This window comes from Cricetulus griseus, chromosome 8, assembly GCF_003668045.3.
Source record: "Cricetulus griseus strain 17A/GY chromosome 8, alternate assembly CriGri-PICRH-1.0, whole genome shotgun sequence".
Classification (NCBI taxonomy): Eukaryota; Metazoa; Chordata; class Mammalia; order Rodentia; family Cricetidae; genus Cricetulus; species Cricetulus griseus.
Genome location: NC_048601.1, coordinates 31,867,293 through 31,881,898, shown reverse-complemented (window position 1 = coordinate 31,881,898; position 14,606 = coordinate 31,867,293). Strand labels below are relative to the sequence as shown.

General features: G+C 45.9%; 1 protein-coding gene across 4 annotated transcripts in view; it reads right to left on the bottom strand.

Moving 5' to 3' along the window:
• Positions 1-14,363, bottom strand: part of Srgap3 (SLIT-ROBO Rho GTPase activating protein 3) — a 222,371-nt gene extending 208,008 nt beyond the window's left edge. The window contains exons 1-2 of one of the 4 annotated variants that reach the window (XR_003487614.2): positions 13,972-14,357; positions 12,211-13,182 (exon numbers count right to left, since the gene is read on the bottom strand). Coding sequence is in view for 2 of the 4 variants with exons in the window: in XM_027429039.2 (XP_027284840.1) it covers positions 12,211-12,277 (67 nt within the window). In the remaining 2 variants the exon portion in view is untranslated. Of the gene's footprint in view, positions 1-12,210; positions 13,183-13,971 lie in introns of all 4 variants that reach the window. The other 3 variants (XM_035448412.1, XM_027429039.2, XM_027429041.2) reach the window with 3 other exon arrangements.
• Positions 14,364-14,606: the final 243 nt, after the last annotated feature.

The following is a 14,606-nucleotide window of genomic DNA, read 5'->3' as shown; positions in this document are numbered from 1 at the left end:
GGGACATTCAAGCTGGAAGTGGCTGCAGTAGCTGTGGGTGTGGTTCTTAATGACTAAGCTTGGTTTTACATACATTTTGTTTTTTAAAGTCTGCAGAGAGCTGGATTAGAAATGGTCAAGACAAGCCGTGCACCATAATAGAACAGGTCCCAGCATCCTTTTGACATTCCCTAAGAGACCCATCCAAGCGCACAAGCCCCTCCCTCACCTGGATGGTTGATTGGTCACCGTTAGGCTGTGCTCTATTTTAAGCCCTAGGCCTGTATCCCTGTCTATTAGATTTATTTTTATAAGTTTGCATTAAAGATCTGTGGTCTCTTTTTTGCTACATACAGATATAAAACATATTCCAGAGAGGAGAGACATGTGAGATCTAGAAACAACTACATTGAGTTCGTGTAGTAGTTACCTCAAGAGTGGCTTCTTGACTTTTCTCCTTCTTTCCATATTTTTCTTTATTTTCAAAGCTTTCGAAACAAGAACGAGTACCACAGCCATAATCAAAAATGAAGTGGTTTTTGTGGTTAAACACTTTGTTTAAAACAGCAGTATCCATAATATTTGAAACATAGGAAGTATCACTGTCTAAAACAAGCCCAGTATCCGCTGACAAACAAGTGAATAAACAAAATGTCATCTGTCTGTACCATGCAAAGATAACCAGCTTTTAAAAGTATAAAGAGTCAGGGTCCCAGCAGGTAAAGGTGCTGCCACCAAGAACCCATAAGACAGAAGGAACTCACAGTAGTGTTCCTCTGACCTCCACATACACTCATGGCACACACATGCCCCTGTCCCACATACATTGATACATACATATACACATATATAAATGGAATTTGAATTTTTTAAATAAAAATGTTAAAGTAAGAAAATTCTAATAAATGCTACAACATAGATGTGCTTCCACACTGGGGAAATAGGCAGAGCCCATCTTTCATCGCACCTTCTCCACTGTCAGAGACTCAGGAGACCTGCGGGTTGGCAAACACTTCAGTCTCTCCAGGACAGACTCCTACTCCCATTCTCTTCCACCCACTCTGGGTCTCACACATCAAACGCCTCAGCATTTCCCAAGTACCCAGGCCCTTTTGTGACCCATAAGCCCTGGGTACATTTTATTCTCGCTTCATAAAATGCCTTCCACCACCCAGAGAGCTTCTTACCCTTCAAAACCCTACCCCCAAAGTCTTGCTTCTCCAGTTTTCCTAAGCATCAACTTAACTTCTTATCTGAATTTCCACAAGGTTCTGATACTCTTAGCATAGTATATCTCATTGTTTTGTCCTTTTTTATAGCCATCTTTCTAGAAAACTGTGAGTCTGTGAAAGAAGGGTGTGAGGAATACACTTTGCCCTTCCCAGGCTCCAATCACACGTGTATTAAGAATTCAACTAATAGACTGTATTCAGTTCCCTGAAGCATTCCTACAAGTAACCACCTAAGTCATGTATTAGTTAGGTGGCTCTGCATGGGCACAAGAGACCATCTCTACACCCTCCATCTTATCTCTCAGCTATGCTGAGGGAAGCCTGGATCTGCTTCACTCTGGACATGCAATCTACGTAATCACAAAATCCATCCCCAGAATACCTACGCTCAAGCAGTCAACAAACACCAACCATAAGAACCTGTTAGATGCCAGGAGAAACTCTGCATGCTAGAAACACACAAACAAGAGACATCAAAGTTCTGATTTTGTTTGCCTCCAATTTGCCAAACCCCTGACTCAACCTTCTGAGGCTGGAAAGGCAAGCATGAACCACTACAGGCAGCCTGCAGCTTCATTCTTGGAGCTTTAGCTCTAGAAAAGAGAATAAATAAACACAGGAGGGAAATCACCGTGTAGTCCAAGCGCTAGAGAATTCAAGTCAGCTGGTCAACGATGAGCTACAGCATGGCTGTGGGATAGTCTGGAGGTGGCACGCCATCAGAGAGTTGAGTACCAAAGAACCAAGCATATGGCTATCCAGAGAAAGAACATTCTGGAAAGAGGGGAAATTGGAGAAGTCGAGGAATTAACAGAGACCAAGAGAACAGGAAGTGAAGGCCAAAGAGAATAGACATCCAAGGTGAGAAGACCATGGCTTTGCAAATCCAGTCTAGGGTCCCTAATGACAGGCTCCATGGGACACTACGGAGGGGTTTAAGCAGGTAAGCAGACATCAACTGTATGGCATCTGCTAGATGCCCCAGGGAAAACAGGCCATGGGGACAAGAGAAGAAGCAGGGAAACCAATTAAAGTATGGCTCTCCACTGGGGGGCAAGTTTGTCCCCAGGAATTCATTTGGTAATAGCTGGAGAAATGTTTGGTTGTCACAAACTGGGGCAGGTTGGCCACTGATATCTAGCAGGTAGAAGCCACATTATACAGCTAAGCTCCCTCAACCACGAAAGACCCAGGTCACACATCTATGGGAATCCATGAATTTGGAAGTTGTTGCCTTGTCCCAGCAAGGGCTAATCGCTGTCACACTGTGGCAGTGAAGATGGAGAAGGAAGAAAAGTGCCACATGCTGAAATAGTCAAAGGTTTCTCTCATGTATCCTTAGGCCACTCCGGCCCTTCTCAATCCAGAGCACATTCCATGTTCAGTTAGCTCAAGGATAGTATGCAGAAGGAGTCATTTCTAGCCTTTGGGCTTTCAAATGCTTAGTCCTTGGGAAGAAGAGAAAGACTGTGGGCTGGCCAGAGATGTAACTTAGTTAGTAGAGTGTTTGTCTAGCATACATGAGGCCTTAGGTTCAACAACCCTGTCTTAGACAAAGCAAAACACAAAGAAAAGTGAGCATAGGTAACAACTTTAAGTGGTCTGGAGAGACCTCTAGACTCAGTGGTTAAGAGTGCTTACTACTCTTGCACAGAATCAAGTTCAGTTCCCAGAACTCACATCAGGTGGTTCACAACTACCTGTACTAAAGCTACAGGGGATCTATGGCCCTCTTCTAGACTCCTCAGACACCCGCACTCATACATACACACACATACATATATACACACATACACACACATAGGTACACACACATACATATATACACATACACACAAAGATAAATCTTTTAAAAAAGGAAATCTGATCTCATGACATAAGGATATCACCTTTTCCTCTCGTTTTATGGTATGTACATCCACGCATACACACATGCATGTACGAGTATGCACACATATGCAGACAAAGATTCCCTCTACCAAAGAAGAAAGTAAGTAAAATAATATGACCGTAATTCTGCTCCACCCATCACAAGGGAGGGAAGGTGTAACAGTTACCAAACAGATTCCTGGGAACTGAAAAGAAACAAGATTTCTGTTAGAGCAAAGATCAAGGCTCCTAGGGACAACCAAGATGGGCCGGGGGACAATAGTCCAGAGTCAGTATGCGTGTGAATGACATGATGACAATCAGCCTCCCCCATTCCTGTATATTACAAATACAATGTGGTAGTTTGAATGTAATTGGCCCTCATAAGCTCATAAGAACTGGCACTATTAGGAAGTGTGGCTTTCTTGGAGTAGGTGTGGCCTTGTTGGAGGAAGTATGTCACTGAGGGGGCAGGTTTTAATATATGCCCAAGCCATGCCTGGAGCCTAACTCTACTTCCTGTTGCCTCCAGATAAAGATGTACCCAGTACCATGTCTGCCTGCACACTGCCATGCTCTCCACCATCATGATAATGAACTAAACCTGTGAATCTGTAAGCTGCCATCTCAATTAAATGTTTTCCTGTATCAGAGTTGCTGTAGCCATGATGTCACTTCACAGCGATAGAAACCCGAACTGAAACAGAAAGTTGAGATTTTCTCTGGTTAAAAAGAAAATGACCCCCCCCCCAAAGGGAGTGGCAGTATTAGGAAGCTTGGCATTGATTGTTGAAGTAGATGTGGCCTTGTTGAAGGGAGTGTCACTGTGGGGGCATGCTTTGAGGTCTCCTTTGCTCAAGTTCCTGCCAGTGAGACAGTTCACTTCCTGCTACCTTCTGATGAAGATGTAACCAGCACCGTGTCTGCCTGAATGCCACCATGTTCCCTGCCATGACGCTAATGGATTGAACTTCTGAAACTGTAAACAAGCCACCCCAATTAAATGTTTTACTCTATAAGAGTTGCTGTGGTCATGGTGTCTCTTCCCAGAAATAGAAACTCTAACTAAGACAGTTACCAAACAGATTCATGGGAACTGAAAAGAGGCAACATTTCTGTTAGAACAGAGATCAAGGTTCCTAGGGACAACCAAGATGGCCCAGAGACAATCAGCCAGAGTCAGCATGGGTGTAAATGACATGATACCCCTCACCAATTCCTGCATATTACATACAAGAGGATGAGGAAAGAGGACACACAAAGGACAAAGAACAACTGACCACTAAAGACTCAATAAGAAAAATGACACCCCAGCTCTGTAGTTGCCAAACTCAACTGACAGTAAATTACAACCAGTGCTTTACAATCTCACTGGCACTGCCCAAGTTCCTCTGGATCTTAGATCATGATATCAGAGGAAACAGTAGAGAGGTCTCAAATTGGACCAGATGTACCTCTGTCACCACCCAGAAAAACAGAGACATGAAATAGAAACCAAGTGACAGAAAAGAGAAAGGGTATTTCCTGTGCCTCCGGGTTGTGGCCAAGGTTGGCTCATTCAGAGCTGCAGGAGCCGTGGGCTCTCCAGTTTTTATCTGCACTGTTGTCACTGGGCACAGACCAGACAATTCCAGGGCCAGTGTAAAGTCCACTCAAGGCACCTTGACCATCCCCCTACTACCATGCACACACATCCCACTGTCACACACAGATAAACACACCCACACATAGCAGCACATGTTGATCAGGACATGGCTGTCTCCAAACTGCCATGTAAATCAGTAGTTGAGCACTGTGCTGTTGAAAGTGGCAAAACTCACATGTTCTAAGTGACCACAAAGCAGCACATTGACATTACTTAGCAGAAGTGAGCATGCATCTGTTTCCCTGAGCCCATCTTCAAAACCGTCTCCTGAGAAAAGCACTGAAGGAACCTGGGAATGTGTAATGGGCAAAGTTTGGGAAGACTGGCCTGACTCTACAGTTCATTCCCAGCACTGCCAAGACTGTCGAAGCCCTGAGGGAAACAGGCCACTCTCATCTAGTTTATCCTAGAATTTTCAAGACCTACTGGAGCATACAACTATTTCCTCTCACCCAACGCCTCTTACATCCAATTTCATTTGATACACTTCAGGAAACATTACCCCAAACACAAACTGGTAGGATGAGTCAACAAATTAGGACATACCCAAAGTCCAGTTCCTGGCCAGCCAAGATAACTCCACAAAAATCAATGAGCTACCCAGAACAAGCCACTTCCCAGTGAATGCAAGGCTGGGATACCACTTCCTGGGTCCTGTCTGAGGTCACAGGTTGTTTTTTTGTTTTTGTTTTGGGTTTTCTTGTTTTGTTTTGTTTTCCGAGACAGGGTTTCTCTGTGTAGCTTTGGAGCCTATCCTGGCACTCGCTCTGGAGACCAGGCTGGCCTCGAACTCACAGAGATCCACCTGCCTCTGCCTCTGCCTCTGCCTCTGCTGGGATTAAAGGCGTGCGCCACCAATGCCCGGCTTTTGTTTTTGGTTTTGGTTTTTGGTTTTGCTCAGCACCTTAGAGACAAGAGCCCTGTCCCCCTTCCCAGCAGTTACTCAGGGAAGGACTCAACTTCAGGAGCCCCAATCACCCCAGTCCTACACATCCTCCCATCCTCCTTCCAAAGCACCTTGCAGCTCCGCCACCCCAATTACCCACCTCCCACCAGGGTGATGCCCCCAATGAAGTGCACTCCGTTGCCCCTGAGAAGGCAGGCACTAACTAGGCCACAACACCAAACCATGGTCACCCTGCCCAGTCTCTCTCTGAAGGAACCCCCGGGTTGCAACGCCATGTTGCCTCAAGGGACGTTTATCTTCCTGTGCCAAGGTAAGTTGGAAAGATTCCTTTTGTGAGCCTAGCTTTGCCATGGTTCCCTGAGAAATCTAATGCAGATTATCTTGTTTCTCTAAACTTCAGATCTTCATCTAGAAAAGGGGTGAGTATCTGGCCGAGGTAGAGGGGTCGCAAAAACAAGAGAAAACTACAAATTGCCTTCGTCCACTAAATAAAGCTATATAGCCCAAAGCAAGGCATGTGACAGCATTGAGTGGATGAATAAGGGAACTACCTGGAGAAGATAAATCATCACAAATATATGAACTCTGATGGGGAAATAAATTCAGGAAATGACCAATATGGACCCTTAGATCTACTGAAGGGAGGCTACCAGACTGCACCCCGTCAGGACTTGTTGAAGACCCACTGGCTTCCAACACATCATTCGCCAAATCTCCACTAAGAAACACCAGAGGCAAAGCAGGAAACTCAGCAAGGCAGGAGTATTTCTTTGCACCTCCTCTCAGTGGATCAGGAAGAATGATATTCTAGACCAAGTGTTTGTGGCCTTCAAAATGCATATGTGAACCCCATCCCTAGCCCTGAGAGATGAGGGACAGATTATGGGCCCCTCCAGGTGTGACTGTGCCCTTCAAAGAAGAAGTTCTACCTCTGTGAGTCCTGTGCTCTGAAGAACGGCCATTGAGTGCACAGTGAGTGGTCTCTCACAGAAACCTAATTCGCTGGCACCTTGATCTTGGAATTGCCAGCCTCCTGAGGGATAAGCCATGCAGCTGGTGTGTTTTGCTGAAGCAGTCCAGGCTAAAGGAGGGGGCAAAGGAAACACTTCCCAGCCACTCTCAACTACTTGTGCGCTAAGCACACTGAAGAAACAAAGATGGCTACGCAAATTTTTGCCCTTGGGAGTCCATGGATGAGGGCCTCCACTAGATTTTGATGAAGAGTAATAATGCTAAGCGTAGAGAGGCAGATAGAGGGACCGTCAGTTCTGCCTAGGACAGCTGGGAAGGCATCACATGTAGAGGACGGTCATCTGGGTAGACTTTGGAGGGGGGCGGGGGTTAGACAGACTGTGGAAGCATTGGAAGGAGAGCAAAGGCATGCGTATGAAGAGGCTGGTGGGAGAAGAGGGGGATGCAGGATTTGAGGGTAGAGGGAGACTTTTAGTGTAGCTGTAAGACCACGGGTCTATCTTAGAAAAAATGACAAAGATGAAAGAGGAAGTTGGCCGAGGCTCCACTGCAGGTTTTCATGGACTTGAACTTAAAGGCCGCCTTGGCATTATTCCACCAACACGTTTGGTTAGACAAGGTAGAATTTTTAAAAGTTGGGCCATCATTTAAACAACCAAGAGATTTTGTTTCAGTTCAGCTTTCCTCCCAGCAGTGGAAGAACTGCCCATCTTAGGCTCGAATTCCAGCCAGGCAATGACAAGCTGGAGTACACAGCATTTGTCTCTCTAGAACCACCCTGTTGACGATAGTCCCCACCACTCCCCACAGTTCCCCCATCCAGTGTGCTTTCCTTCTCTTATCCTGTTGAAATGTATGTGCATCCAAGGAGCCACCAATCCTCCTAAGGAGCATGTAGGAAGCTCTCTGCAAGACGGAGCTCATTCTAGCACTCAGTTGCAAGGTTGTATTGTGGGGCTCTTCAATTTCCTTCTCTTAGTTTAGTATCATTTGCCAAGGAAGGTCTTAGAAGATAGTATAATATATACATATATATATATATATATATAGATAGATAGATAGATAGATATAGATATTTGAATGAATACATGAACAAATAAGTAATATACATTCTTGCATGCTTATCCTCTATACCAGCTTTTCTTTCCACAATTTTTTCACTTTTACTACTAAAAAGGTATCCTAAAATGAATAAGAATATTCCTAAAGTCAATCACGGTGCTTCTGTTTCACACTTCTATTGGGCTGAAATGGAAACAAGAACACCATCGTGAATGTGGAACAGACCAGTATGTCTGGCAGTGAGCTCAATTAGAGCTCAGGGTATGGAGAATGCAACAGATAAGCTCCCCAAATGCTATCAGTGATCTCCGAGGAAACTGTTTTGGATAGGAGGGGTGCCAAGAAGCTGGAGACAGGCAAATGTTCTGATTTTCAAAAAGGGAACGAGTGACAGCCTGCCAGTTTCCCGATGCAGAATGTAATTTCACTCTCAGGCAAGGTTCGAAAGCATATTGTAAAGGGACACTGAGAAGCACCTAAGATAGGAAGTAACGTCTGTTCGGAGCCGGCATGGGGGAACCATGAACAAGTCAGGGCAAATTCATTGTGTTACTAACAAGACCCCTAGACTAGGAGAGCAGAGAAGCACAACAGACAGACACGCATGGTGTAAGGAGTGAGCAGTGTACAAAGCGCTAATGGTACACCTGGGATATATTGGTAGAAGTATTACAGGCAGCATTAAAGGATGGACACCTATAAATTAATTAATTAATTAATTTTTAAAAAAAGGATGGACAGCTGAGCTATATTGGTAGAAGTATTACAGGCAGCATTGAAGGAGGGGACGGCTGTTGGCTTTCTTCCACCGTATTGACAAAGTACTGGTAGATAAATCTTCCGGTGTCTTTTTGGCAAAACTTCATTGAAAACATGAAGCTCTCCTGCAGGTTACTGACATGTATGGAAAAATTAAGAGATGTAGGTAAGCTTGAAAGTGGCAACAAATGTCTGGTGGTAGCGCACACCTTCAATCGCAACACTTGGGAGGCAGAGACAGGCGGATCTCTGTGAGTTCGAGGCCAGCCTGGTCTATAGAGCGAGTTCCAGGACAGGCTCTAAAGCTACAGAGAAACCCTGTCTTGAAAACCAAAACAAACAAACAAAAATAGCAACAAATGGCTGCACTCAAATATGACTGTCCATTTGGACAGGACGTGTGCCCTCAGATCTATCATAATTGTCACCAACCCTTCTCCTGTTGTCAGTAAGGTGTGCCATCTGCCACAAATCATCTTCATTCTACCCTCCAAGCACTCAACACATTGGGATTTGCAGCCCACGAAGCAGTAGACCTAAGGAGAGCAAAGGACTGGGGTATGGCTCTGTTGGTAGAGTGTTTCACTTAGCATGCAGAAAGCCCTGAGTTCAATCCCCAACATAGCTTATATAAACCCAGCATGGTGATAAGTACTGTAACCACAGTACTTAGGAGGCAGGAGTATCAGGAGTTCAAAGTCATCTGTGGCTACATAGTACAAGGCTATCCTGGGATACAGGGAAAACTCCCCACAATCCCCAAATAGACGAGTGAAGCAATGAAGACAGTAAATGGTGGTGGGCCTTGTTACCAAAGCAAATAAGTTAACTTCAGTCAGGGGTACATTCGGAGGCTCCCAACACCCAAATATATGGGCAGTCACAGAAAAGTGTCTATCCTGTTCTAAGAAGTCCCCAAGAAGAAAAAATTATAGAACCAATGGGTAGGTGATGCCATCTAAGAAAAAATTCTTGAGCCACAGCTGTCCAAACAAAGTATATAGGCCTGGAGGATGCTGAATTTTTCATCCCTGAATGAAATACACAAGCTCAAGTATATAGTCAAAGAGATTGATTCAGGTATCTGGGCTTGAATCTAACAATGTTTACAATGGAAATGCTATATGAAAGTATGTGTCCTTTGTTAAGTCAGTAAATGCCTTAATCAGAGACAAAAAGAAGAAAGCCAACAGAGAACTCAACATTGTTTTGAAAAATCCTAAGTTGCCCTCACAAAATTCACAGTCTATGAGACCTGTTTAACGAAGTAGGCTGGTTGCCCCAACCTGGCCAAATGCTAGGAATAAAGTAACTGGCACAGAGCTTTATTTTGCTCAATTGGTCAAACATTCCTCAGAGACAAGGCACAGAGGCAGAAGGAAGAAAATAAGAGGAAAAACAATAGAACGCCATCAAGAGGCTGCCAGTCCCCGGCACAACGCTGCCATCTGCTACTGACATCAATCCTTCAAGGAGCTGTGTCAGCCAAACAATGTACCAGGGACACCAAGCCTGGGAAGATAATGGCCTTGCGACCTTGGGTAAGTCACTGAACACTGCCAGGGCTCAATTCCTTATCTCCAAACTGGGTTCATACTAACCCTTTTGCATACTGTGCAGGCCAAGAGCAGTGATGTCTGGGACTGAGTGAACCCCAGAAGCTGGAGGTCCCTGGGTACAACAATCCTCATGACAGTAATTAACAAACAAGGCTGTGGATGGAACCCTAGGCCTGGAACATGCTAGGCCAGTGCTCTACCACCAAGCTACATACCAGGCCAACAAATAAAACATTGAAAGAAAAGATTTCAAAGGGCTTCAGGTGCAGCAATCCTATGATCTAAGTCTTAAGGATGCAACTACAAAGTGGAAAAAAATAAATAACCAAATTTAAACCAAAGAGACCAGATCTTTTAGACCAATTTCCTGAAGAAATTCATTATCGTGGCCTGGTATCTGCTGGTTAGTCATTAAAATGAAGGTGAAAGGTGAATAGGAAGTGAATTATCTGGGGCACCTGATGCTCTGTGGGTCCTAAGGAGAGGCTGACTGGCTTGGTGGTAGCAAGCAACCTTTAAAGAGGAGATAAGCAGATTTCCTACCAAGACGACTGTCCAAGCATCCCCTTCTCTTCTCTGTCATAACATTTTTATGGGACTATCAGTTAAAAAAAAAAAAAAAGCAGTCAATATAAGTCTCAAAAAATATATAAACTCCTTAAAAAGTAGATACACAAAATGGAAAATCAGCTTTTGTTCTGAGCAGTTGTGTGAATCCCAATCTCTGGCAGCTAAAGGACTTGTTTCAAAATTGTCAGCAATGCTGATACATCTCAGGCACTGAGCTAAAAACTAAGGAGGAGGTCAAGGAAGTGGAGAGATTTCTCTTCCTTTCACCTTGGGACCCACCCAGGGGCCATCAGCATGCTGCCCTGGCCCCAAACTAAAAGACAAGGAAAACACAAATTCCCCACCCCCACTGCATGCCTGCTCCCTCACAAAGCTTCCCCCCAATAACTGAAGGTTGAAAGCGGCAGGGACGAGCGGCAGGCTGCCTGAGGCCACTGACTTCCTGGGGCGTGGAGCCCTCAGGCAGCACTAGTAAGTAACAGGCGTGGCATCCTCAGGTCACTGGATCCTCAAAGCAGCTCGCATCTACACATCCTCAAAGCCAGGCCTCTACACCCACTGAAGATGTATTTTGCCCACCCACCCCCCATGAGACCACAACACACCCTGTGTCGCAGCAAGGAGAGCCAAGGACCAGAAAGAAAATGGGTGCTTAGAGCCACAGCTGGGACCTCTCTCAGGGCACAGGCTCTGCAAAGGGGAAGCAGGGCAAGGTGCCTTCAGATCTCCCAGCTGAAGCTGTGCTTAGAAAGCCCACCATCTGGCCTGAGGGCGGATGCTGCTTGCCTGCATTTAGCTGTACAGCCGAAGCCCTTCTCTTCCTCAGCTAGCATGGATTTAGGGAGCGGCTTCTGCGAGAAGTGTGGGTTCTATGCCACCAAAGCTGCAACCAGCACCCAAAGGTCATCTCGCTCTCCCAGCAGGCAGACTTTCTCCAGAACCATGGGAGCCAGGCAGCACCTACTAGTCCAGGTATTTGGCTTTGCACCAAAGCCGATGACCCTAAACAACCGTACCAGCAGATAATATATTCTGTGCACAGAACTCTCTCTTTATGCCTAAATGCCTGCATTAGTCTGGATCAATATGTCCCATAACAGTTAATCCATGGCAACTCAGACCAGGCAAGATATGCCACTGACAAAGAAGGGCTGCCTAAAGATGCTATGTCCCCCACAGCCCATACTCATGCATTTGAATTTCAGCCCAGGGAAGGCAGCAGAGGCAGAAACAACCACCCACAAAAGCCAAAAGAAGGGGTGGGGAGAGTGGATCAGAAAATATACACATAAATAGCAAAGGGCTTTTACAGCGGCAGTGAAGGGGAGGAGGCCTTGACTATCAAAATGGCCTTAGAGTGACATATCACTGCCAAGATGATGGAGTACCGGTGACACTCCTAAAGTCAGGCGTAGGATCGTCCTCACACACCTGCAATGCAGAGATTTCTGCCCTTTCTGTAATTCACGCTCCCAGCCCAGGCGCTATCTGCAGTGGGAGCCAGTCTGGACTTGTGCAGCCACTGCTGTTCCTCCTGACAATAAGATTATTGCTGCATAGCAACTTCTCACCAAGGCAAGGAGGCAAAGGAGGAGACAGCAAAGGGAGAGACAAGGGAAGGCACAGAAGGCAAAGTCCCTCGGCCCCGCAGCTCACCTTTTATTTGGGCTTCATATTCAGCAATGATCTCTTTGTCTTTCTTGAACTTAGTTTGAGATGACATCTTCCGACGTGGCAAAAAGAACTGGCAGGCTGTTTGATTTATTTCTCCTTTTCTTTCCAAGTCCTCTCCCAAGCCTGGGTAATCACACAACGATAGTCGATTTCACAGGTTTCAAGGCTAAGCTCTTTCACTTGGCTGCAGAGCTGAGAGTAGAAATCCTTCTTCAGGGAGGAAAATGCTCTCTGCTGGCAGGGAAATGGCTCTGGTGGCTTCCTCTGGTCAGCTCCTCTTGTAAAAGGAGAAATCACCCTGGGAGTACCATAACCTGCCCCAGTTTTCCAGGATTTTTCTTCCAAAATAATAATAATAATAATAATAATAGCAGCCAAGAGCACGAGCACATACACAAACACACTCACGGGTGCACACTCACCCAGACAAGCTTCCACGCAATTGTGCTGTGCACACACCCATCCGCACCACAAGCACGCACATACACACAGGCATGCACACACACACACACACACACACACACACACACACACACACACACACACACTCCCTCACACACCCTCACTCACACACACACACACACACACACACCCGCTTGCTCACTCATACACACACATCCACAAGAGGCGCGGCGCCTCCTGGGTCGTGTGGCCAGCCTCCGGTTCTCTTTGGAAGGCTCTGCTAAGGAGATGATCAGGTTGCCAAAGGACCGGTCATCTCTCATCCTCCCTCCGGTCGGTCGGCGCCTGGAGTCTGCTGTCCGGTGAGGATCAAAGCCAGGAGAGGGAGATGGAAGTTTTCTGGCGGTAGCGTGTTAGCTCCTCCGGACCCAGGGATGGACTGTTCACCCCGCAGGGCTGGTGGAGCTCTCCCCCACTGCCCTCGTCACTAGACTCCGCCTCCCGGATTTTATAACAACTGACACATTGTAGCCTACAGGAGAGCTGAACTGGCTGCAAGCAAAAAGGGGAAGAAACGTTTCACAAAAGGAAGGAGGCAGAGGGGAGAAAATCAGGTTGGGAAGGCCTGGGAAGCTCCCGCAAACTCCAGCTAGTAGTAGTTGGGCTAGAGATTTTTCTAACAAACACTGGAAGATTCTTTTCATCGTGTGGTGAAAATCAATTCAAGCCCTTTAACCATCAGCTGTATGACAAGTTGTCACTCTGCCGAGACTCTAGCAGAGGGCCTGATATATGCAGGGAAGGGCACTAATATTTTTGGAGGAATTATTTGATCAGAGGGATAATGCCAGTTTTGTAGGGGGAGCAAGCTGTAACCAGGTTCAGAGAAGGTGGGACAGTACAATTCCACCTCCCTGTGCCTCATTTGCTTTACCAGTAAAATGGGCTGTCTTTGGAGGCTCTTTTATGCACACTTTCAACAGATAAAAAAAGCCTACTCAAGGGCCCACTAGAGTTATACAAGCAAGAGACTCCATACAATGGTAAGACAAGAATTGAACTACATTAGTGAATAATAGAAAGTGGTAGAAAATGACAAGTGCTAAGGAGAATTAAAAACATTACAGAGCACCGTGAATGTAAGATGTAAGGGGCTTTGGAGAAATTGAGTAAGAACAGAAACTTGGCTTGGCCCAGTACCTGGACACATAGTAAGCTCCCTATAAGTAGTGGCAATTACGGTTAACACAGCATCCTAGGGGTACATCCCATATAAGTACCAAAGTAAGTGTTCTCTCACAGGTAAAAGAGTGCAGATCTAGATGGTGGGAAATTACTTACCCAGGGTCCCCAGGGTTCCAACCTAGACAACAGAATCCATCCGTAGTAAATGCTCAGTAGAAATCTTCAGCATTTAAAAAGCCCAGGGATGTGTCAAACTATAGGATCGCTCACCACTGGAATTCCACAGTAAGGCTGTCATAAGAGTGTCTTGACCCAAAGAGTTCCCTGAAGGAAACATCTATCACTTTCACAAAATAATTATCATCTTCCACTTGTCTTTCTGGAGTGATCCAGTGTGTGCTTTGGCTTGGGCTTAGAAATGAACAGGCTATCCACACCAGCCCCTAAAAGCTTCCCAAGGGAGAGCGCAGCTAGAATGGGCCTGGAGAGGTGGGTGAAGTGAGACAGGGTCTTCCTACTGAGTGAACAGTGAGTGAGCACTGAGAGCTGCCGAGGGGAATGCACAGGAGCTGCCTGAGCAGAAGTCCACCTGGTGAATCATCAGGCTTATTATAGCTCTGGACCTAGAGACAAGAGGTCACAGAGTTCATAAACAGATGCCACAGCCCACATCCTCCTGCCTCACCCTTCCCAGGGACACACTAGGGCCCTCGCAGTGTCATTAGAGGAAGATACACTCAGAGATTAGCCTCTCTGCCTCAAGGCTAGATCCTCAAAGAGAAATGGAGTCA